Here is a 26,538-nt window from a genome sequence, read left to right on the forward strand (position 1 = left end):
CATTATCTCCCATAAATGTAAACAAACTTGTTTCTCTTAGCGATTGGCTGAACAAGAAGTAGGATTGAGTGGACTTGTAGGCTCTAAAGTTTTACATTGTTTTATTTTTGAATGCAGGGGTTTTTTGTACATAATTCTCTATTTGTTAGTTCAGCTTTCATGATAAAGAGATTGTACTACAGTACTTGTATGAGGTGAATTAAAAAATACTATTTCTTTTATCATTTTTACAGAGCAAATATCTGTAATCAAAAATAATATAAAGTGAGCATTGTACACTTTGTATGTTGTGTTGTAATTGAAATTGATATATTTGAAAATGTAGAAAACCACTCAAAAATATTTAATAAATTTCAATTGGCATTCTATTGTTTAACAGTGCAGTTAATCGCCATTAATTTTTTAAATCACAATTAATTTTTTGAGTTAATCGCGTGAGTTAACTGTGATTAATCGACAGCCTTAGTTTGTACACCTATTACCTCCACCTCCTCCTAAAAATTGTTGTATAGGATTTTTCTTTTGCAGAGTGTTGCATTATATCTCAAGTATCAGAGGGGTAGCCGTGTTAGTCTGTATCCACAAAAACAACTGAAGAGGTGGGTTTTTTACCCACGAAAGCTTATGCCCAAATAAATTTGTTAGTCTTTAAGGTGCCACTGGACTCCGCATTGGTATTGTATCTTAGAGTTGTCCGAATTTCAGTGGCAGGGAAAGTGATTGCTGTATAATACAATTTGTGAAGCATCTTGGGATCATCCGGAATGAAAGATGTACTATGCTGAATTGTAAATATAAAGTGCTGCTATCATTTTATTATATTACTATAATTACTATTATATTACACAAGAGTGATTCCATATACATTTACATCTTGATTCCCTGTTATCCAACAAGGACTTTCATGTGAAATCTGTTCAGTTTACAAGTCAAGAGTTTGCTAACTGTGCACTCAGCATGATATTTTATAATCCAGATGTGTTCCTTAGCTTCATCCAGTATATCATTCATTACCAACAATAAAGGATTCTAGATTCAGAATATAGCCAGTAATTTTGCTGATGATGCATGAGGTGGAATAGATTATAATATAGTCTTCCCCAGCTATGTTAGCTGTGCAGTGCTGGCAGGAGTAAAAACATGTTTTTACTAATAGCAGATGTAAATTTTACTGTGTGTGCAGTAATAAGATGCCATTTTTACTAAATACGTTAATCCTCATAACCATACTTTAAACTGAATTATACTTACAAGCTTCATTTCAACGGGACTATGAATGGGAAAAGTTCTACTATTTGGACAACATTTGTGAGTTAACAGCAGTGTTATTTCCTTGGAAAGCTACCATACAAGTTATATAATTGATTGGAAAACAAAGATAAATAAATCTCAGAACCCTGTGTTATAGTAAAATTAAGGGAACTAGATCTACAATAATCAAGGAAAGTTAGAGTTAAGGAATGAGAACAAGGAGTTGGATTAGTTGTGTGAGTAGAACCCTTGCAGCCCTAAGAATTATGAATTGTACCCACCCATTTATGTTGTTTACCAGGAAGAAAACCATGCAGCAGTGCTTTCTGGCTGTATCTCATATGAGACATTGAGAGCAGCATGTGATTGTTTTATTGTTAGTACAAAGAGTAAAGCTGCAGATGATTAAGTAATGGACATTTTGGGCCCTTTCACAATACAGGAGGGAGAGAGTTTATCCAAGGGCTCATCTAGGCACCCTAACCAAAAACAGAACTACACCTCATGAAAACCAAACACAGCAACAGCAGATCAGAGTTCATTTCCTTTTCAATCATTCTGCACCACCACCAACAAAACAACCAATCATTGATAACCACAATTATCTCATCTCAGAGCCCACAAAACACAGTCACTCCCCACAAAGACCCCCCAAAACTCCCTCAGAAAACCCTGTACCCTAAAGCACCATAATCACACATACTTCAGCCATCCCAAAAAGCAACATACAAATGTAGGCTATTTTGGATAAAGGGAGGGAACTAAATTCCAAAGTCAAGGTGCCCTCGTGGAGAATGCCCAGTTGTATAATACAAGACAAAACAGGGTTAGTAATTGGCAATATGCCAAAGGATATAATTCAAGACCTTGGTATTAATATGTAAAACTCTTAGCAATCTAGGCTCTCTGGAAATGTCTACACAGCAAAAACAATCCTGTGGCAGTGAGTCTCAGAGCCCGGGTCAACTGGTTTAGGATTGAGGGGCTCACGCTGGCTAAAAACAGCAATGTAGACTTTCAGGCTTGGGCTGGAGCCCAGGTTCTGAGACCTGGCAAGAGGGGAACGGTCTCAGAGCCCAGATTCCAGCCAGAGCATCTACACTGCTATTTTTATCCCACCAGCACAAGCCCCATGAGCCCAGGCTCTGAGAGTTGCTGTTGTGAGGGGGTGGGGGGGTTGCTGTGTAGATGTACCCTAATTACTTGAGCAGTCACCAGTTGCGTTATGTCCCTGGCTGACTGTTATGGTCTTTTTTAAGGCCCTAGGTCTAATCAAGATCAAAGAGAAAGGTCTCTTTTGGACAACGGTCCTCACTGATAGAATTCATCACCTAGAAAACAGTCATTGAGATTTTCACACTCTGCTTGTTGGGACACTGCAAACCCATTAATTTCAGTTGATCTGCCTTGTACAGTTTGCGTGCACCTTGCCCTCCCCTCTGACACTCCCCCTCCCCACATTTGCTCTTTCTTCTGTTTTCGTCTTGCATCTGACTACTTGAGAACTGATCATTTGGGGGTGGTTTGTATTTTTGATGCCTGTGTATTATATGTGAGTGGCTGTGATCTTAGATTTTTACTATTTTATATTTCATTTTTGACTGTATAGCAAGATGTTACTGTGACGGATTCCCCCTGGGATGCCACTTGGAACTGGGGTACCACTGACCTCACCTGACCCACCAGCCTGGGCTCCTTTTCACACTTTGGTGCTGTGATAAGTTGCCAAGCTCTCCAAGCTTGCTCTTTCACCAGCATACACACAGATAGGGACACGCCCAGCTGCAGCTTTACAAATAGATGCTGAGATCATCTGCTTGGAAGGCTCAGCTAAGGCACCTCCCAGTTGCTAAGGCATGCACCCCCCTCCCGGAGTGTAAACCCAAAATTGTACCATCTCACGCTGCACAGGGAACTACACAGCGTAAGCTCATAAAATTCGCCCCCTCCCTCAATGTGGAGAGAGATATGCAATAGCTTTCTGCCCTAAATTATAATCTACACATGCACTGGTTTCAGACAAAACAAAAACAAGTTTATTAACCACAAAAGATAGATTTTAAGTGATTATAAGTGATAGCAAACAGATCAAAGCAGATTACCTTAGTAAATAAACAAAACCACAAACTGAGTTTTACACACTAGATAGGAAGGATATGAATTAGCAAATTCTCACCCTGAGTGATAAACAGGCTGGCAGATTCTTAAGGCACAAGCTGCCTTGGCTTTCCCAGGTTTTCATACACAGGCTAAAAATCCCTCTAGCCTGGGACCATCACTTTCCACAGTTCTCTCCTTGCCCCTCAGGTGTTTCCAGGTGTGTTGTTGTAGGGAGAATGAGGTACCATCATGATGTCATTGAACCCCTTTTATATCTTCTTCCCACTTGGTGGAAAGCTCTTTTGCTGTGACCTGGGTCAAACAGTTCCCATTGTGTAGTACTATCTCTGAGAGGTTTCTATTGTACACAGTTCCTGGGGTAATCCTTGGGGTATTTCCTCAATAAGCCATTAACATTCTTTGGCCTTTTTAATTTTGTACCTGAAAGGCTGCTTGTGGATGTTTTCAACCTTAAATGTTTCAGTAACACATATATAGCCAAACTTCATAACTTCACATATGATGATAGCACATACAATCCAATTAGATATTACTGTCTAGCAGATCAAGACTTTTAGAATGATACCTCACAAGGCATACGTTGTACAAAATATATCCTAATTACATCACAGTGGTGAATATTGGGATACCAGAGTGTCACAGTCACCACCAGCTGAAGGAACAAAGAACCTTGAATTTTAGTCCTTAAATTGCAGCACAAGCCTTTGTTCTCTTCCCTTCAGCCAGTTTATTGTCCAGGACTCCAGTCTAGATTTATTACTCAAACTTGTGATCATTAATTACTTTACTGTGTGATGCTTTATGAAATGCTTTACTGATGTCCAAGTTAGTCCCAATCAGAACCACCTTTCTCTAATCTTTCTATGTAAATCACCCTTTAAAAAATTCTATAACCTTTGTTTGACAAGATCAGTCATTCAGAAAACCTGTCGGCAATCACTTTGTTTCTGTTCTTTCATGCTAATCCTACAAACAAAAACAAATCAAACACACACACACAATGAGTAAATAGACAAATAGACTAAAGTCTATTAAATTTTACAGTATTTACTTACTTCAGCAAGAGATTCATGTTCCCCATTTTAAGTTTCTTATGATACCTTCACTCAATAAAAGTTAAAGTTAAGATTCCTACAGCAATATTAACATGGCCTTGTTTTACTTTATATATTATTATAGTTTTAACAAATCTATTGAATTATAGACATAACGAGAAAAAACAGGAAGAGGAAATATGACACCTACAACATTCCTGAGTTAATTCTACTGTAGGAACCTTATCTTCGTCATTTCCTGACTTTTAAAATTTAAACTGTGCAAATCTAGGCCATGATTCTGCATAGTCATCTGGGTGCACAGACTGCTGTGTCTGCATGAAGCCCCACTTACATCTCTGGGACTCCGCATGAGCACAACAGTTTGCCAGCATGTATCACAGTGCAGGATCAGGATGTTGCAATAACATGGTCATTTTTGCATGCCATACTTTTAATTAAAGAAACACACAAGAAAGAAAAAATGCCTATGGTTGACTTTTAAATGGCTCCATCAGATGGACTCTCTCCTCCCATATTCTCTGCTGTAAAGTAGCACAATATAAAGAAGAAAATGCCCTTATTTTGTAATTACATACTGCATCTTTTTTTGATAGCAGCCAGTATAAAATGAAAATCTGCAGAAAAACTGCTGAAATACCCCAAGTATCTAGAACAAGTATCAGACTCTCCAATTATGTTGTAATATTTCATTACTTCTGAACTTCATTCATTATATTTTTATTCCGAAATCAGCTCCAGATTCATTAAAATTATGCCTTTAAGTGTTATGGTACTATCTTCCTAATCCCATTACTTCCCTCTGCTAGAGAACAACATATGATGAAAAACTGACCCGCAGACTTCAGGGACCAAGCAATGATTCCCCAGTCTTCAACTATATAACTCAAGATGTATCAAAGGTACAACATTATTATCCAACTTTTGTTACAACATATGTAATTCTTGTCACTAGATTTTTCTTTTCCAAATTCTGCCTTTGACACAATTGGTTAAAAAAAAGGTGATATGAAAATAATTGCTTCATTGTTCTAAAAAGTTATTATATTTGCATTTCTTTGTAGGTTTGAAAAATTGCATGATCAGCATTTGTGCTGCTAAACACACTAATATAGTTTAAAACTATACAGTTGAGCCAGTCCAGTAGCAGGTCTTTGCACTGCTACACAAAGACCCTATGTAAAAATCTCTGGGCACAAACTGTGGTCCTTACGGTAGCAGGGGCTGGGAGTGCTGTGAAGACATCACACTTGGCAGAATGGAATGCCTTTTGTTGCTTGATATTGACTACTCTGGAGGTTTAAAGAGCAGTAACCATTCCAACAATTCTGCTGTGTTGGGTTGGGTTCTCCTTTGTACTGTAATAACTCAAATGACTATACGAGAGAAGATTCATGTGCTATGCGTTCTTCTTTGTTCCTTTGTTCTTTATTACAATGTGCGTAAAAACCAAGGGTTTATTGGCTTCTGTAGTCCAACTCCCCATCCTCTAAATTTTCAGTTGTGGTCACGCAACTTGCTTACTCCATGAAGACATAACACTCCCCATCCTCATTCAAGTTCCATCTAATTCAACTGTAGCTAAAAGTTGCCTTCTTGAATTCTCCAAATTGTTCATGGATTTACTGTACCTTACTTCTGATCCCATATCCTCTACCTAATCACCTGTTCAATCACCCTATTTTTCCTCCGAGCCCTGTAGCTACACAAATGCACATGACACTTTACAAAACAGTGTAGCCAGGGCACTGCTGAGAGATAAAAGCTGTTGGAAGAGATTTTCTGATGTCCTAAATATACAAAAAACAACATTTTTGTTTAGTGACTGACAAACAACTTCACAATTGTTAATCTGCAACCACAGTTTAAAGGTGAGATAATGGATGCAGGAAAAAGATCCCTGATATTAAGGTGTAACTGGAACTAAACCTCCAGTATAGTTTGATTTGACAGGTATGGTACTTGGGGAAGCCATGCCTGGAAAGTAAATGATCAACATAGATCAGAAGTCTCCCTAATACAATGTATTCTGTTCAGATCAAGATACTTATTTGATGGGTTATTCTTTCAGCATTCCAAGGAAGGAATGGAAAAGTGCTTAACATACTAGTCTGGGACATGGGAGACCTAGATTCAATGACTTGCTCCACCACAGACTTCCCATATGATGTTGGACAAGTCACTTAGTATCTGTAAAATGGGGAGAACAGTACTTTCCTACCTCTCTGAGGTGTTGTGAGGGTAAATGCAGTAAAAAGAGATTGTCAGCTGCTCAGATACTATGATAAATGGGGACTATATAAGTACTTGAGATACAGTAGAACCTCAGAGTTACGAACTGAACAGTCAACCACACACCTCATTTGGAACCAGAAGTATGCAATCAGGCAACATCAGAGACAACCAAAACCAGCAAATACAGTACAATGGGGCAGTGGTTTTCAAACTGTGGGTTGGTCGCAACCCAGTACTGGGTCGTGGAATGTAAGGCACTGGGTTGCGACAACTCTGGTCAGCACCGCTGACCGGGCCATTAAAAGTGCCCACCTGTACGCTAGTGCCTACCTGTTCTGACACCATGCTGTGCCCCAGAAGTGGCCAGCAGCAAGTCTGGCTCTTAGGTGGGGGGGCCACGGGGCTCCACGTAAGGGCCCAAGCACCAGCTCCACACTCCCATTGGCCAGTTCCTGGCCAATGGGAGCTGGGGGGAGGTGGGGTGCCTGCGGGCAAGAGCTGTGCGAAGTCGCTTACGTACCTCCGCCTAGGAGCTGGACCTCCTGCTGACTGCTTCTGGGTCACAGTGCGGTCCGCGGTGCCTGGACAGGCAGGAAGCCTGCCTCTGCACCCCTGCTGTGCCGCTGACCAGGAGCCGCTCGAGGTAAGCCTGTGCCCCAACCCCGTGCCCCAATCCCCTGCCCTGAGCCCCCCTCAAACCCAGAGCCCCTGTCTGCACCCCAAACCCCTCACCCCAGAGCTTGCACCCCCAGCCCACAGCCCTGACCCTCTCCCACACTCCAGCCCCCTGCCCCAGCCCTGAGCCCCTACCACACCCCAAACCCCTCTTCCCAGCTCCGTTGGGTCGCAGGCTTCAACAATTTTCTTCAACTGGATCACCAGAAAAAAAGTTTGAAAACCACTGCAATAGTGTGTTAAATGTAAACAACTAAAAAAAAGGGGGAAAGCAGCATTTTTTCTCCCGCATAGTAAAGTTTCAAAGCTGCTTTAAGTCAGTGTTCAGTCGTAAACTTTTGAAAGAACAACCATAACGTTTTGTTCAGAGTTGAGAACATTTCAGAGTTACTAACAATCTCCATTCCCAAGGTGTTCGTAACTCTGAGATGCTACTGTAGATAGATTTCTTCCTAACAGCATGTTATGAAGCAACATATTGTGCTAGTTTCTGATCATAAGCCATAAGTCAAAAAATCAATATCCCTTGAGCAAAATAAAAGGAAAAGGAAGAGAAAATGTTTCCCAATGTTTCTGTAAATCTAGCCAAATACTCTGAAGTATGTGCCTTCCTACTTTAAAGTTATGCTGTAACAAACCTCAATGTCAGGACACAATTGTATCATTTGTGGGGAAAGTAAAGTGTGTGATAGGTATATGATCATGATCCCTTGAAATATGTTTACTTATGCTAAACAAACAATCTGTTCCACCTTGTATTTACCTGTGACACTCTGAATACTTTCCCCAGACCTGAAGAAGAGCTCTGTGTGGCTCAAAAGCTTGTCTCTGTGACCAACAGAAGCAGGTCCAATAAAAGACATGACCTCACCCACCTTGTCTCTCAAAGGAAATACAGGATGTCAAGACCAAGAAAAAAATTCTGTTCTGGTGGTAGACAAGCTATTTGTCCAGTTTGAAACCAGACAGTCCTGTTTTCATATGGTTTGTGCCTGTCTGATACTAATAAACAACTAGACATGGTTTTGTCTGGTATCATACACGAAGGATGCCATTTTCCAGAGAACACCCCTCTGCCCCCACTGGCATGACCTCACATGCACCGTGTGTGTGAGGTCACGCTGGCTAGGGTGGGGCAGTACACTCTGAACAATGGCATCCTCTGTGCAATTTGTGAGAGGTCATGCTGGCAAGGGTGGAGAGGTCACGTAGGTCGGAGTGGGGAGAACCGAGAGAATGTCCTATATTCTGGAGATGCATCAGTGGCCATCCTGTGGGGCCTTAGAGAAACTAGTAATAATGTCTTCAGGTCTTGGGAGATGGTGGGGGGAGTCTGCACAAGTGTTTGCTCTCTGCTCTCAGGAGCTACCTGAAGAATTCCAAAGAAGCCCTTAGAAGTTCTCACAGCAAATTTCAAATCTAAGAAGAATGAAATGAGATATCAGAAAAGTGTGGACATGGAAAAAAAGAGAAATATCTGCTTAGAATCACAGCTTATGAGAGAAACTGGTGTATCTGAATTTGGATGATTTAATTTATGAGTAATTCCAGGAAAAAGGGAGATGACTATGAAGCATTTTAATGCCAAGGTTATTTCTTAAAATACACAAATCACTCTCTGATTTCATATGGAATCTGCCCCCACACAGTTCTGTTTCCAACACCAGAAAAAACAATTGATTGCTTAACTTCCCCGTAGACATGTACAAAGACCAAGACCTGTAGTCTGCTGGAAAACATGATAAACTTGGTAAATCTGAAATCAGAGTAACTCCTGATTTATGCTAGTGTAACAGATTAGAATTTGGCCTGTCATATAAAGTGATGTGCTAAGACATGCTTTGTGAAAGAAAAAACTAAACAAGATGAAATTCAGTCAGGATGTAGAGTAACAGCCGTGTTAGTCTGTATTCACAAAAAGAAAAGGAGTACAAGTACTCCTTTTCTTTTTGCGAGCAATGTTGTATTCAGCTTGCCAGATGGTGGTGAGCCATAGGGTAAATCTTAACCAACCATTACAGCAGGTAACACCATCTTGCACAATACCACAGACTTGTGGGCTCAGGAACTCTGATCTGGCTGTGTGGTGTTCACTGCAGGGGAGGGAGACAAAAATGTGTTTCCCCCACCTTTCTGCTCCCTCAACTCCATTCTGGGTTAGCCAGTTCAGCATCCCACATAAGTTAGAGAAGTCTGAAGGCTGTAGTGTGCACGGGCTGGTAACTGTATCTTAGGGCATCAGAATGTACAGTATCCCTCCTCAGCCACACACCCTCATATCCCCACTATGCCCCCTACACTGGGTTGTTAGGACAGGGGAGTGATGAGCCAGATCTATGCCAGCCAGGGATTCCCTTACACAGGGAAATCTATAACTAGCCTAGTAAGGCAGTTCCTGTGGTACAAGGAAGGCTGGGCAGTGGAGAAAGAGCCTACGGTCTGTAGGTAGCAACTTTTAACGACCACAAAAAGGAGAGTCCTTCTAGTTGAGTAAAAGGAACTGTGCTGCACTTCTTATCTGACAGGCGATCTTTGCTTATCTTGCACATGAGGGTATTAACGTAAGTCATGTGGGGTGTTAAGAGGGTTGATTCATAAATATTTGTAAATCTTTAGAGGGAAGATGCTTTAGAAATTCAAGTATTATTATCCTGAATAAAGAAAAATCATCACTATCTTTTCAGAAATACTTAATTTCTGAAATATGTCTCTTAGGGTCTTGGAACCTTTCCTTACTGAATATTCTTAGATCAAAGCAGCCTGTATTTTATCACAGTTCCAGTCCCTGTTTGCAGGCAGTTAAAACTCAGTTTTGATGACACACATCTGCATCAGAAATAGGATAAGGACAGAATCTATTCCCAGTGAAATCAATGGCAAAAACTACTATGGACTTCAACAGAAGCAGGAGCAATGGTGTATTTTCGCCTAGGCCGACAAATTTGCAGGGGCGGCAAATTTATAATAGCAGCATTTTTGTAATCGAGGCATTTTTGCACACGCCCACTGGCTGTCGGATGCCTGTATCGTCGTTTGTTCATATTGTAACTGCCCACCAAACTGAAGCACCAGTGACGCCGCGATTCTACCAATCATAGCGCGTATTAAAACCACCCATGACAGCACAACGCCATTTAGTAAACATACTTGCGACAATCCTAAGTGTTAATAATATGACCGGAAGGAAGAAATTAAGCGGTTCTCAGTTACAAATAAATGCTATACAAAAGAAAGAAAGAGAAAATCAAATGATAGCAAAAATGCACAAAATAGATTCCTTTGTTGTATCAGTAAGTATGGTTCACAAGTTCATATGGGGGCGGCAAAATCATTAATCCGCCACTGAGTAGGAGACATATCTTTGTGTCAAATAGAGAGGAGGCTGACGCTGTATGTACAGATCTCATAATAAGAGAAGTTTTGGATAGACTTCTCATTGGCATTGAGAGGAAGGTGCAGCTGAGCAATTTGTGAGTCTTTCCATTGACTTCAGTGGCTTTGGATCAGGCCCTTAATGATTCAAACAGATTATAACTGGTTGTTCACACTGGAATGGTCACTGTTGCACCATATATTTTATCATCTAAAGACCAGTTTCAAACTTACATTTTTACATCATGGGCCAGATTGTGCTCTCAGTTACACCAGTGCAAATCCAAAGTAATTCCACTGGTCAAGATTTTGGCAGTAAGGTAAGTAAACCCGAAAATGTTTCATATTTTTTAATCTTGATATCTTTGTCTTTTGGCAGCTATACTTTCGTTTATTTAAGTATGAATTAAATTATTACACAAAAAGGCAGTACTTCGTATATTTAGCAGGCTATTAGTTCTGGAAAACACCCTTGAAAATCGCAGTCTACTCTTTCAGTGTGCCACATTCTCGAGAGAGGCCTAAAGGAGTTATGTGCACAGCTCCCATTGAAGAGGTGCAACTCCCTTTGACAAATCTCAGTCTTAGTCTCATTTTCATGAAACATACACACCGAAGTTACAATAAGAGCCTGTGGGTGCACATATTGGTGTATACTGCTGCACAATGCACCAGTTCACCTACTGTTGGGGTTAGGGTTTTTTAGGTTTTCAGGTCTTTTAGATGACATTTGGTTTAAGACAACAAGTGACTGGAAATACCTTTGAGTGTAATAGTGTTCTTCAGATCACTGCCAATATAATTCTGCAGGAATACAAGATTTCAAGCTTTGAACAGAGGTTGATGAATGAAATAGAGTTTCGCCTGGAACGCACCCCAGTGGATGAATCAGATGATGAAATCCAACATGATGAAATACCTATGGGCAAGTGCATAGCACCCATCTTTGACAAGAGACTCAAGCATTTTCGGGTCATGGAAGGATCTCCTATTACATTCACCTGCAAAATTGTTGGAATACCCATACCCAAGGTAGGTGATGCTTATCGTCAGATGGACAGAAATAAAGGGTACTTACCATTAATTCCAGTATATCACTTCTGCAGACCCTCACTCCCAAGACTGTTGTTCTGCATAGGTAGTTCTCAAAGTAATCAGTAAAGCAGTTAATATAGCAACATCTCCCCACTACTACTTAGTGAAAGTCAGCCCTAAGTGATCTGTATGGACTGATCTCCAGATCTCTTTTGATCAAAGGAAAACAAAACTTGACAAAAATATTAAGGTCTGATTCAGTCTCATATACATGGGCTGATTTGATGAGATGTCTAGCAGTGCACATACTCATACAGCCAAGATAACAGTTCTGTAATGTTAACTTACATTACCCCAATACTGAAACATTCAGTCGTTTATTTTAAATGTGCGGTAGCAAATGTTCAGCAAACACATTTTACTCTTATCTGCAGATTGCCTTGTCACTATTCAACTGCAAAACAAATTTAAATAGCTGTTTTTCTTTATGATCACTTTCAGGTATATTGGTTCAAGGATGGCAAGCAGATTTCAAAGAAAAATGAACATTGCAAAATGAAGAGAGAGGGAGATGGAACATGTTCTCTACACATTGAAGCTACTACTAATGATGATGATGGAAACTATACAATAATGGCGGCAAATCCTCAAGTAAGGGAATTTTTTCTTTCCAAATGCGTGTTTTTTTTCCAGCTTAGAAAGATAAATAATTAGGAACATAAGAATTGCCATACCGGATGAGACCAGTGGTTCATTTAGTCCAGCAATCTGTTTGTGACAATGGCTAGAACCAGATGCATAGAAGCAGCCACGTAGTAGACAGTTATGGAAAACTTGCCTATGCTCTTACTCATTTCCTCTCTAAATTAAACGGTCACAATCAGTTTCCCTTTATATGAACGTGTGTCTGTGCCTCTAATCATTTTTGGTCACCCATTCCAAATATCTTCTATTTCTGCTATATCTTTTTTGAGACAAGGTGATAGGAAATGGATGCAATATTTCAGGTGGGAGCAAAATTTATATAAATGCCATTATAATATTTTCAGTATAAGTTTTTGTTCCATTCTTTATACATTCTAATATTTTGTTTTCTTTTTCAACAACTGCTGTAAATTGACCACAGATCAGTGCATAATGAGGTTTGCATGTGACCTGTTTAAAAATTGTAAATCTAAAACGTTACCTTTGTTTTGCTCAAAATTTCCCATCTATTCTTAGCAAGTTTCACTATTATAGTTTTACTATAAATATTTTTGATTATATAGTCCCCAAACCAGATAGATTAAGTTGTTATGGTGCATTTGCTTAAAGTAACATGATAGTTGACAACAGCTTGATTCTCCACTCTGTTACTGCAGTTTTGTGTTCGTGGAATGATATTGAAGTCAATCGAATTACACTGGTGTAAAAGTACTTGTGGCACCTTAGAGACTAACAAATTTATTTGAGCATAAGCTTTCGTGAGCTACAGCTATTTGAGCTACAGCTCACGAAAGCTTATGCTCAAATAAATTTGTTAGTCTCTGAGGTGCCACAAGTATTCCTTTTCTTTTTGTGGATACAGACTAACACGGCTGCTACTCTGAAAACTGGCGTAAAACGGGTTGAACCTATGGTGGGTCTAGCAAAGCAGAGTAGAGTTCTATGTGTGGACAACAGTTGTGTTGTCAAATACATGTTCTTTGATTGACAAATGTCTGGTGAGGATGAGGTTAGCCACACAGTTGGTGGGTTCCTTTGTTTGTGTTTTACTCTATAAAGATAGAACTGCTATAATTTATATATAGTGGGCCAAATTCATCCCTGGTGTAATTCTAGGCTTGTATGATCTTTCCTTTATTTCATTGACTTGTATGGATTTGATTTCAATAGATTTACCCTGTTCCAGTAGAGCTACACAGGAGATGAACTTGGACCCTTAAATGTTAATATACTTTGAAAGATGTGAAATTGCAAATTGTTTTGTGGCACTTCCCAGTACTTAAGTAATACTGTTTTATTAAAGATATTATATAAAAGCCCTGTAGTACATTCACAGTTTAAAATATATTAGTTCTGTAATGTACTGTAGAGGATCAAACACTTGTAATGAAGAATTGAACGAGTAGTTAACTGACAATTGATTCTATTTCCATTGTTTTTTAGGGAAGAATCAGTTGTTCTGGTCACTTGATGGTTCAGACTGTTCCCATGCGTGGCCGATTAACAACTACTCAGTCTCATAGGTAAGATGAAGTACAATACCAGAATCATACAGTTTTGCTTTACTGAGGTTGCCATTTTGACCCAGAATATTTTTCAGGTTGAGTGATTTACTTGAATTTCTTGGTGCTGATTGGTCCAGAGCCATAGAATTTTATGGGCATGGTTAAAATTTGCTATCTGTCCCAACATTATCTGCTCATCTTTTGATCCTTCATTGATATTTTGGTGTAATTTAGTTTCTAGAGGGTTTGCACTTAGCAGATTAATTGAGGAAGGATGGTCTGTGACCAAAAGCACAGAACTTTGAGTTGGTGAGTGAAATCCTAGCTCCATTGAAGTCAAAGGCAAAACTCCCACTGTCTTCAATGGGAGCAAGATTTCACCCAGAGGATCCAAGTTCCATTCCTGCTCCTGCCATGGACTTCCTGTGTTAATGCGTTCAAATCACTCAGGTCAAGGTTTTCAAATGTTACCAGTGAATTTGGGTGCCAGGCTGGAGGCACCCTAAAGTGACTTGATTTTCAGAAACTGCTGAGCACCCACCTTCTGAAAATCAAGCCCCTTTAATGTGTCTCAATTTGGACACTCAACATCACTGGTCATTTTTTAAAATTTGGCTTCAGCCCCCCCGTCTGTATCTCACTCTCCACATCTGTAAAATGAGGATAATAATGCTTCCCTACCTCCCTAGTTGTGGGGTTTAATTCACGAATGTCAATACAGTGTTTGATATCATCAGGTGGAAGGTACTAATTAAATACAAAGTATTATTATTACAGTTAGTTAATCACAATTGCAATGGAGTTAGTGGAAATGGATGGAATAATAAAAATAAATTCTGCCAGAAAAATATGGAATGACTTAGGAATCCAGTTTTACTTACTAAATTAAAAGTTCATTTGATAATCCTAACAAATCTAAAATATGCACTCATTATATTGTACTTAATGCTTTTCTTTGTACACCTGTTCTGGTCATTACTTTTTGGACCTAAATATCTGTTGATCATTTTCTACAGTTTGAGCCCCATACCAAATTTTAGGAAAATAATTTATATTTCTTCCAAGCACATACTGCAGTTTTGTATTGCAGAGCAAGGTCCCGTGTGCAAGAAGGAGATAAAGAACCACTACAAGAACGCTTTTTCCGGCCATATTTTTTGCAGGCACCTGGAGACATGGTAGCTCATGAGGGGCGACTTTGTAGACTGGACTGTAAGGTATTTTCATGGCTCACTCTTACTCTCTCTGTATACATACTGGAAGCTGTCTTCTTTAATAGGCGTTCTTCAATACTTTCTTCTAATATTTAATGCCTTTCTTGTGTTTGTTCTCTCATTTCTTACTACCACTCTGTCTGAGCTTCAGGTGTTTTCTACGTAGCACATGCCAAATGGAATGAAAAACGCTGTATAAATTTCACCAAAACTAGAAGGCTCATTTACAACAGAGTTCATACAATTTATGTGGCTTAGTTTCTAACAGCCTTTTAGCAGAGTGGCAAACTGAAGGAACTTCCATAGAGATGTAGGGCTCCTCTGCTGAGTCATTGAGTCATCCTGTAAACAGGTGCTTGAACACACCCCCATATAGCTATAAAAGTGGGGCAGAAATGATTGAAGATACTGTATGCTGTTCATTCCAAGGTTCATACTGTATTTTATTGATAGTAAGAAGACTAATATTTTTAGAAAAATGCAACAGAGCCTCTATCATTCCCTCTTTCTCTCAAGGGCACAGAGAAGAAAAACTCCCAACCTACTGACCCATGCTCCCAACTCTGAGGAGTTGTGGGTCACAGTGATTAGTGTCTGCCCAAATGAGCTAAGCAGTGGTATAGCATTTGTGCAGAACCCAGGGACTTTTAAGCAATTCATAGCCTCCACCATTCCAGATCTGAGGATGTACACACACACACACTGCTGACACGAGTCCCATTACCATGCAAGTAGCTCTTCTATAGCCCTGAAAGGAGTAGAAGACAGAGTGGAAGTTATAGCCCATTTTGAGTGAATTTTCTTTAGGAATAATTCAGAGTTTAGTAGGTGAGCATGCCACAGTGGCTGGTTACTCTCTACCACTGCTCTCCTACCAGTGCTTGTGGGGACCTAAAAGCAAAGTGGAGATTTCACAAGATTGGAGAAAAGTAATCTCCACGCCAGGTAGGTTCCATTTCCCTTCTCCAATTTGTGGAATTTGGACATTTGCCTCTCTCCATTGAAGGGAAGCTTTTGACCCTGAGTGAGCACCTATCTCTAATGGAACAATCCTATAGAATGTAATTGAGGTATAAAATAATCATATTAACTGACAAAATTCTATTGTGTGTTGATTTAAGCCTTCTACAGAAATACCTCATTCTGTATTATTAAATTCTATGTGTTTCAAGTGAGTTCTGTAGAACCCAGTTGATTTCATCCCTATTAAATTCTACAAAAGTTCGGATCTAGTGTTATGGTTTCAGCCAATCACAATCTGAAAACAAGCAGAATACTAACATTTTGCTTTTTATAAATCTTATTTGTGGAACAAATTTTTTTCCTGGAAATAATCACCAACAGCAGTTAGCAGTTCTATCTCCGGCCTCACTTTCTATTCTACATTCTCATGTACATCATTCATATGTTATCTTAAGATAGTTAATTTATTGGGTTGTTGAATTTGTGTGTCAGTCTGTCACTTCTCTTTAGCTGTTTCATTGTCTGTTAGGTGAGTGGGTTACCAACTCCAGACCTGATGTGGCTTCTGAATGGCAAACCTGTATTACCAGATAGCACTCACAAGATGTTGGTCAGAGAGACTGGTGTTCACTCTTTGCTTATTGATCCTCTCACACAAAATGATGCTGGAACTTATACTTGCATTGCAACCAACAAAACAGGACAAAATTCATTTAGCCTGGAGCTCAGTGTTGTAGGTAAGACTTACTGAAAGGTTTTAACAAAAGACTATGTACAGTATGATACTGTAATTACTTGTATCTATTACTTTGTATGTATTGAGACTGAGTCTCCTCTCACGCCACTGTACGTCAAAAGTAACTCCATTGCAGTCAGTGGAATTACACCAGTGTAAAACTGATATAAAGAAGAGAATCAAATCCAGTGCTTCCTTTGTAGAGGTATTCCAGTTGTTCCTTCAGGGCTGTGATGAGTCTATACAGTATCTATGTGCAAACCCCTGCCTATTCATCCATAATCTTTTTCTTTTTCAGTCCCTGCCTTCATACATTGCTGTTCTCGATCTCTTCCCCAGGAAAGACATAGTCTTGGGTTTTAAAAATACTCTATGGCCTCCCTACCATGTCACAGTTACAGTTTTATTAGTTTAAAAAAATATTTAAATGTAAAAATGCTGAATGCTACTCATTTTATTTAATAAGCCTGATGAAACCTCAGCAGCCATGGTAAAAGTGCTGTTGAAATCCACATCTCCAGCACTCATTTCCTGCAATGGTAGCATGTTTGGACCCCATATATACATTCATCTATAGAAAAAAATCAGTTCTTTATATGATTTTCAGTACATTCCCTTAAGGATCTTGGATCTTAAACAGGTTGGTAATCTTTCATTAGAAAATAAAATCACAACCTGTTAAGGCCGTGTCTACACAACCAATTTTTGTCAACAAAAGTGGTGTCAACACCCGAAAGTCAACATGTAGACTCCCTCCTCAGGCCCTATACTACCAGCACTCCCAGCTGTCTTCAAGACACCACTGACTTCCTAAGGAAACTACAGTCCATCGGTGATCTTTCTTAAAACACCATCCTGGCTACTATGGATGTAGAAGCCCTCTACACCAACACTCCACGTAAAGATGGACTACAAGCCGTCAGGAACAGTATCCCCAATAACATCACGACAAACCTGGTGGCTGAACTTTGTGACTTTGTCCTCACCCACAACTGTTTCACATTTGGGGACAATGTATACCTTCAAATCAGCGGCACTGCTATGGGTACCCGCATGGCCCCACAGTATGCCAACATTTTTATGGCTGACTTAGAACAATGCTTCCTCAGCTCTCGTCCCCTAATACGCCTACTCTACTTGTGCTACACTGATGACATCTTCATCATCTGGATCCATGGAAAAGAAGCCCTTGAAGAATTCCACCATGATTTCAACAATTTCCATCCCACCGTCAACCTCAGCCCGGACCAGTCCACACAAGAGATCCACTTCCTGGACACTACGGTGATAATAAGCGATGGTCACATAAACACCACCCTATACGGGAAACCTACTGACCGCTATTCCTACCTACATGCCTCCAGCTTTCATCCAGACCACACCACACGATCCATTGTCTTCAGGCAAGCCCTACGATATAACCACATTTGCTCCAACCCCTCAGACAGAGACAAACATCTACAAGATCTCTATCAAGCGTTCTTACAACTACAATACCCACCTGCTGAAGTGAAGAAACAGATTGACAGAGCCAGAAGAGTACCCAGAAGTTACCTACTACAGGACAGGCCCAACAAAGAAAATAACAGAACGCCATTAGCTATCACCTTCAGCCCCCAACTAAAACCTCTCCAACGCATCATCAAGGATCTACAACCTATCCTGAAGGACAACCCATCACTCTCACAGATCTTGGGAGATGGGCCAGTCCTTGCTTACAGACAGCCCCCCAACCTGAAGCAAATACTCACCAGCATCCACACACCACACAACAGAACCACTAACCCAGGAACCTATCCTTGCAACAAAGCCCGTTGCCAATTGTGTCCACATATCTATTCAGGGGACACCATCATAGGGCCTAATCACATCAGCCACACTATCAGAGGCTCATTCACCTGCACATCTACCAATGTGATATATGCCATCATGGGCCAGCAATGCCCCTCTGCCATGTACATTGGCCAAACTGGACAGTCTCTACGTAAAAGAATCAATGGACACAAATCAGACGTCAAGAATTATAATGTTCAAAAACCAGTCGGAGAACACTTCAATCTCTTTGGTCACTCGATTACAGACCTAAAAGTGGCAATTCTTCAACAAAAAAACTTCAAAAACAGACTCCGAGAGACTGCTGAATTGGAATTAATTTGCAAACTGGATACAATTAATTTAGGCTTGAATAAAGACTGGGAGTGGATGGGTTATTACACAAAGTAAAACTATTTTCCCATGTTTATTCCCCACCCCATCCCCACTGTTCCTCAGACGTTCTTGTCAACTGCTGGAAATGGCCCACCTTGATTATCACTACAAAAGGTTCCCCCCCCCCCGCTCTCCTGCTGGTAATAGCTCACCTTACCTGATCACTCTCATTACAGTGTGTATGGTAACACCCATTGTTTCATGTTCTCTGTGTATATAAATCTCCCCACTGTATTTTCTACAGAATGCATCTGATGAAGTGAGCTGTAGCTCACGAAAGCTTATGCTCAAATAAATTGGTTAGTCTCTAAGGTGCCACAAGTATTCCTTTTCTTTTTGCGGATACAGACTAACACAGCTGCTACTCTGAAACCTGTCATAATAAAAATCTGAATTTCATGTTCTCACTTGCTCCCTCTGTCAGCAGATCGCATACACATTGGGGGCTCCATCGTCAACAGTATGAGCATTGCACTGTGGGTACCTATTCCACAGCCCAGCTCAACACCTTCTGTTACTAGGTGTTGTGGGAAGGCAGAACGGATCGCGGCACATCTTGAGACCTGGCTAAATGTCCTGTGATGCATTGCTTTGTGTCCCAGCACTCCATTGACTTCCGGCTTTATTTCACGGCATTTTTGCAACAGCCATTCTCTGCTGTGCACCCCAGCATCTTTGTGAGAAGGGATGGATCCCGCACTGCTCTCCTATTCTCTGTTAACTGTCATGAAGACATTGCAGATGGCAGTGCAGTTAATCGTCAAGTTCCTAACTGAAGAAGACTCACAGGCACCCGACATTCTGCATGACATGAATAGGAGCAACTTTAGATTGCTTTTGGCATTCACAGAGCAGCTGCATAGGGTAGACCATCACTTTTGGGCTCAGGAAACAAGCACTAAATGGTGGGATCATATCATCATGCAGGTATGGTCTCAAGAGTAGCGGCTACGGCACTTTCAGATGTGGAAAGCCACTTTCCTAGAACTGTGTGTGGTGCAAGACACCAGAATGAGAACCGCCCCCTCGGTAGAGAAGCATGTGGCAATTGCTGTGTGAAAGCTGGCAACTCCAAACTGCTACCGGTCAGCTGAGAATCAATTTGGAGCGGGGAAGTCGACCGTTGGGGCTGCATTAATGCAAGTGTGCAAGGCAATAAATCGAATCCTGCTACGAAGAACCATGACTCTGGTGCATGAAATAGTGCACAGCTTTGCAGAAATGGGGTTCTCTAACTGTGGAGGGGCGACAGATGGCGCATATATTCCAATTTTGGCACCAGACCACCTTGCGACAGAGTACATCAATTGGAAGGGCTAATTCTCCATGGTGTTGCAGGTGCTTGTGGATCACCGTGGGTGTTTCATTGACATCAACGCGGAGTGGTCTGGAAAGGTGCATGCATCTTCATGAACACCCAGCCTATACAGAAAGCTACAAGTGGGAACTTCCTTTGCAAACCACAAGATTACAATGTGGGATGTTAAATGCTCATAGTGATCCTGGGGGACCCTTCAGCCGTGGCTCATGAAACCTTACACAGGACACTTGGACAGCAGTAAGGAGCGGTTCAACAACAGGCTGAGTAGGTGCTGGATGACAGTTGAATGTGCCTTTGGTAGATTAAAGGCGCGCTGGAGATGCCTTTATGGCAGACTAGATCCTAATGAGGATAACATTCCCATAGTCACAGCCGCATGCTATACGTTGCATAATCTCTGAGAAGCTAAGGGTGAAAGGTTTGCTCAGAGGTGGAGTGCTGAGGCAGACCACTTGGCCTCTGATTTTGAGCAGCCAGATACTGAGGCTGTCAGAAGAGCCCAGAGAGAGGCAATTAGAATCAGGGAGGGTTTGAGGCAGCACTTTGACAATGAGCACCAGTAATGTATATCTCTGTCACTGTGTTAGTTTTCCTAGGAAGCAATTGTGTCATTTTGGGCCTTATATTCCTGTGAGACAATGATTACAATGCCTGTGCATGTATTGGTAGTGCCTACAATCTGAATTTGTAGAAAAAAAAATTAAGGTGATTCACCATTAAAAAACTTTGTTTTTATTGAACAAGAAACAGCACCATTAAAAAACTTTGTTTTTATTGAACAAGAAACAGCACACACAGACACACAGATGCCTGCTGGGAAAAGAGGAACCAGGGAAGGGCAGACTTTCACAGCTGTGTGTAGGACCAGCTATCATTGTGAAAGTTGTTCGAGGGGGTGGAGTGAAGGGGAAGCCAAGAAGTCCCGGAAAGTGGAAGGGAATGTGCAGGTGGAGTTGGGGGGTGGGGCATGGAAAAGTGTTCTGAATGTGTTGCAGGGGTGGGCGAGCATAGATCTCTCAGTCTGCAGCACTATTAAGGACTGCAGCATCTACTTTTGCTCCTCCATTACTTTAATCATCCGCTCTGTAGCGTCCTTAACAAACTCCTGATTCTCTTTTCTGTCTTACTGTTTGGCTTCCCAGAACTCCTGGCGTTCCCTTTTCTCTGCATTGGAGCATGTCATCTTTTCTGTGTCTTGGGCGCTTTCTTATCTGGTGAAGACGCTCAGCAGAGGGGTGCGGGGGTGTTCCTGAAAGCCACATCTGGTGAAGCACAGGGGACAATGCACAGAAGTGGGATAGTTAAATTCACGGACAGCATTGTAACATTTCAGTTATATACATCTTTTGCTACATTACAATCACCTTCTCACTGACCCTAATCAGGCACACATATCTGCGAACAGCCAAAGCATGGTGAGTGTTGGGGGGATGAGGGGGAGCTCCACATGGGGAAAAGAGCACACACTCTCTGCAAGGGTCGCGGTGCAGCATTCTATGGAAAAAATTCTAAAATTCTCCCGCACTTTTCCACTGGCAGGGATCATTCTTCCAGAAATCTCACTGCTAAGAGTAAGCAGGGAAATAAGGGTACATCTGCTCCATGCTTGTGGCTTCCGCCCTGCTCCCTATGCTGCTTGCCTGTCTGCCACTTTGGTCCCTGCAGAAGTGATTGCCGAATGGCACAGGAAAGTTTCCTACAATGGGGGAAGAAACCTTCGGCAGAAGATTACCAAGTACCTCCAGGAAACTTTCCTGGAGATCTCTCTGGAGGATTCCCGTGAGATCTTGGCATGCATCAATGCACTATTCTACCATACCAATTAGCTACACAGGGAAATGTCCAGCTCATAGAAACGCAGCCGGCCTCCCACATTTCTATACCCTGAACCCACCTCCGCACCACACAAGCCACAGCCACTTACCAGGCATCTCATCTCCTGCTTCTTGCTCCCCAGAGAGTGACTGCTGAGACTGGCTAGACACCTCTGGAGTGGGGAACAGTTCCTGGCTGCCTGCCCTACCGGGCGACCCCGCCGGGAGCTGCACATCCTCGTCTAACTCCACCTCTTCATCAATAACTTCTTCCTCCAGGTTAGGACCTCTTTCCACTACCTCCATTCCCTCTGAAGTATCCACTGGGCTCTTGGCGATGGAGGTGGGGTCGCCACCAAGGATAGTGTCCAGCTCCTTATAGAATTGACAGGTCTTAGGTGAAGCACTGGAGCAACAGTTTGCCTCCCTTGCCTTATGGTATGCCTGCCTCAGCTCCTTTATCTTTTTTCTGCACTGTAGTGTGTCCTAATCATAGCCTTTTTCATATAAGCCTTGAGAAATTGGTATCCCAATTCCTATGGCTCAACCACAGCTGGGATTGCACAGCCTCCTCTCCCCAGATACAGATCAGATCCAACAGCTGGTGGTCCAAGCGGGAGAGCGTTTGGTGCGATAACCCGCAAAGGTCACCAGGGAAGATGCGATGAGATCTCTCCACGCCAAGCCAGCAGGAAATGGAATTTCAAAAATTCCTGGGGCTTCTAAGGGGGAGGGGCAGATGGTCATTTACCTGGCTGCAGGGCAGTGGAGTTCAAAATGCTGACCAGAAAGGTCATGATGGGCATTGTGGGACACCTCCTGGTGGCCAATTACAGCGATGAAATCAAGCATGTTATATACTCTGGCACTTTGTTGAGAAATATGTAGAGGAAAAAGATATGTCTCTTGGTTGGGGTGGAGATACTTAGTCACCAAAACCGGGCATCTTTCCCAACAAAAGTCGCATTGCAATGTGTAGGCACGCACTGTTTGGTCAACAAAAGGCAGTTTTTGGAGAAAAAACTTGGTAGTGTAGACAAGGCCTAAGATGTCATAGGAATCATTTTGCATTGTTTCCACATGGTTCAGTGCAAAAGACTGAATAAAGTCATTGATGCACAGTAATTGTTCCTCCTCCTTTCCAGCAAAGGAAGTCAAAAGAGCCCCAGCATTCCTGGAGAAGTTACAGAATTGTGGTGTGCCTGAAGGGCACCCAGTCAGATTAGAAGGCAGAGTGATTGGAATGCCACCACCAATATTCTACTGGAAGAAAGACAATGAAACCATCCCTGCAAACAGAGAAAGGATGAGGTATTGTACAGTCATTCACACAGTTAATGTCCCCTTGAGCCTTGGCTGGTTGTTGGCACAAAAGTTTTGTTGTCAGAGCAGGTTTTATCCTCTCTCTAGATGAAATTCATTTCACCCACTTAAAGCCTAAGGAACTGGTCTTTAGTATGAAGGATAAGGGAATAAAATCCACTTCCCTAATTTGGGATCAGAGTGCAGAAGTGCAGCACAGCTCCCTACACCCCACAGCCACTGCTCCAGCCAATAGACTAGAATAGAGGTGATAGTGTTTTTGGGCCACTTGCATAGTATGGTACTTATACTTTATTACCACAGATCCTTTTGCCCCTTCCCATACTCACCCCAGCACAGTCCTTTGCTACATGGGGCCAGTTGTGAAACACATATATGCCTTTCTGGCAATACATAATCCATCCCTGAAGGGTTTAAGAAGTGCCTTGAACTGCGCCTTTGTACCAGGATGAATTTCATCCCAGCTGCCTCTCAGTTCTTCATCACCTCCTATGTGCCTTCTGCTCAGTGCATCCTACCAATATAGGCATCAGCACTTCAATGCCATAACCTTTCCAATTTAACAATATAATTTTATATTTAAAGATGAGCTTCTCTTTTATATTTATGTCAGTTTAGCTTTTAAAACTAAACTTAAAAGAGATGAGCTGGCTGAGCTGTGAGTAAAGTGCTGCTGGGATCCATCATCGCAATGATCATTTGATCTTTCAAATTGCCTTTTTACTGGTAGATTTGGGGGAAAATCATAAATGATACTGACCTTTATTAAGGGGATTTTTAAAGCAATATCTCATTCTAGGATAAGAGGGAAATATTTGATTTAAGAGTATAGGCAATTATTATGCAAAATATGAAATTCACAAATGAGCTACAGCTCAGTTTACATAGTGGACTAAAATGTAATACAATACATTGTAGGTGTAAATAATAAATAAGAAAGTCAAACTCATCATAATCACAGAAGTCAGAGATGGAAAACCATATAGGTCCTGTCTAGTTCCTCACCCAGCTATCAACATAGGAATGTACTGTACAGTATATTATAGCCACTGCCTTGTCCAGTCTAGTTTTAAATATTCCAAGAGATGGGGCTTCCGCCCCTTCCCTAGTCCACAGCCTAACAGATCTCCCTTTCAGGAAGTTTTTATTTATTTCATCCCATTACTTGCAGTTATATACACATTCTGCCCCTTTCCACCCTAAATAATGTCTCTTCATTCATGTTCCCTAAATGCTGGCTGGCTAGTACACAGAGGAGGACACCAGAATCTGCACCTAGAAGTGGGAGGATAGGAGGCAGAAGTTGGCTACCCAGATTTGATCTCTCCCAGAACTCAGGGAGGAGAGTTCTGTAGGTCCTGCCATAGAAGGGATTAGCAGAGCAGGATCCAGCAGTCAGGAAGCTCCTTGGTCCCAAACTGGCATCTATCCACACTTGGTGCAGATTTATTCCTGCTCTGGACAGGAATACTCCTTCCTTAATACAGAGACACACTGCTAGTCTGCAGCATTAATGTGCTTCCATTTTTGTGGCCCAGAAATACTGTTTCAGAATTTGGCCTTTGGTATTAAACACCTTCCACATAGTCACAGCCAGTTCTGTCCCCTCTTAGTTATTGCTAAGCATAATTAACTTTTTAATCTTTCCTCATGGGGAATCCCTCCAGTCTTCTAACTGACATTGTTCCCTCTTTGGATTTCTTCCAAGTAGTTAGTATCTTTGATACTAAGATTCCTAGCAGAGATCTCATCAGTGCTGTAGATAAAATAATTATTCTCCTCTTCCTTAAAATGGAAACTCTGAAACCCACAATTGCACTGTCTTTTTCTTTTTTTGCCAATAAAATTCTAGAAACTTTAATTTCCCCAAGGTTTGAAGGGTGCAGAAAAGTAAAGGTTCAATTTTATATCGTAGATTTTAAAATAATGTTCATTATTCATACAGTGACAAGCAAATTTGCATTAAGCATCTGATTAATTCTTTTGAAGTGAGCATAAAAGTGGTTGTGTCAGACATTAAATCCACCATTAGATAAAATCAGCATCAGCAAATAGGCTTGTGCTTGTAACAAATGCTGGTGTTGAAGCCTTGTATTTTTTTGTGGGCAACAGCAGCTAATTTTCTCTCAGACAAGATAATTTTTTTGTGCATTCACTTTTTAGTACAGATGGGCCCAATACCAGAATATTCAGATAATTATTTTTAATGCCCTGAATTTCAGATCTAGAGTTCTAGTTTAGCACGTGAAAGACAGGAACTGACTGCAAAATTTGGGCCCAAGCCCAGGTACAGATTTCAGTCCACATTTCTAAAACTCAGAAGTGTTTGGAATCCAGCATTTTGGCTCAAATACATCACTGCTTTCTAGCTGAATAAAGAAAATCTGCTATAAAATATTTCCTTGGTTTTATTTAGCTTAGAAATTAATTATATTTTATGATTTCTTTGCCAGGATTCCTACTCCTATGTAAATCTGTGAGTCAATGTAATCTTTGAATTAGATTCACAGTCTCTAAGTTCAACATGGAGTCATTGGCTCCCTGCTGGCTAGTCTGCTAAGTAGTTAAAAACAGGATGGAGCTCTGTCCTGGCTTGTCTCATTTTTAATTAATTTTGCAACATCCACAACATTGACAGGAAGTCTGAGTATTCGTCCAGTCTGTGTGTTGTGCAGCAAGGAGGTGACATACACCACCACAGCCCAAGGCCAGAGTGTGGGACTGCTCTATGAGGCCTGCCCTACACAGCTTCTATTTCAGCCTATCATAAATCCAACCCGAGCCCTGCAGTGCCACCTGTGCAGTGTTAAGATGCCTGGATGAACATAAAATGTCAGTCCTTTCCCCTGGCTCATCCCTCTCTTGCCAGCAAGCTTATCTTCTATGTTGGCCTGCGTGAGGCCAGGAGACCCTTTCTGCAGTGGAAAGAGGGTATGCATGTAACCTGCTCCACAGCTGCTGTGTCCCTGGTACATCAGCATAGCCCATATGGGTGAGTTAAATGG

The 26,538-nt window shown here is 41.3% G+C and overlaps 1 protein-coding gene and 1 long non-coding RNA gene across 2 annotated transcripts in view; one reads left to right on the forward strand and one right to left on the reverse strand.

Annotated features, from left to right (window-relative positions):
• The window catches only part of MYPN (myopalladin), a 114,339-nt gene that overhangs the window by 75,789 nt on the left and 12,012 nt on the right, over positions 1-26,538 (forward strand). The window contains exons 13-19 of the mRNA XM_075130855.1: positions 5,237-5,329; positions 11,520-11,741; positions 12,246-12,395; positions 13,893-13,972; positions 15,045-15,171; positions 16,661-16,868; positions 23,356-23,521. Coding sequence (XP_074986956.1) covers positions 5,237-5,329; positions 11,520-11,741; positions 12,246-12,395; positions 13,893-13,972; positions 15,045-15,171; positions 16,661-16,868; positions 23,356-23,521 — 1,046 coding nt within the window. The remainder of the gene's footprint in view (positions 1-5,236; positions 5,330-11,519; positions 11,742-12,245; positions 12,396-13,892; positions 13,973-15,044; positions 15,172-16,660; positions 16,869-23,355; positions 23,522-26,538) is intronic.
• Positions 1-26,538, reverse strand: part of LOC142072793 (uncharacterized) — a 171,048-nt gene that overhangs the window by 74,140 nt on the left and 70,370 nt on the right. The gene's annotated exons all lie outside the window — the stretch shown is intronic.

Source organism: Caretta caretta, chromosome 7, assembly GCF_965140235.1.
Source record: "Caretta caretta isolate rCarCar2 chromosome 7, rCarCar1.hap1, whole genome shotgun sequence".
Classification (NCBI taxonomy): domain Eukaryota; kingdom Metazoa; phylum Chordata; order Testudines; family Cheloniidae; genus Caretta; species Caretta caretta.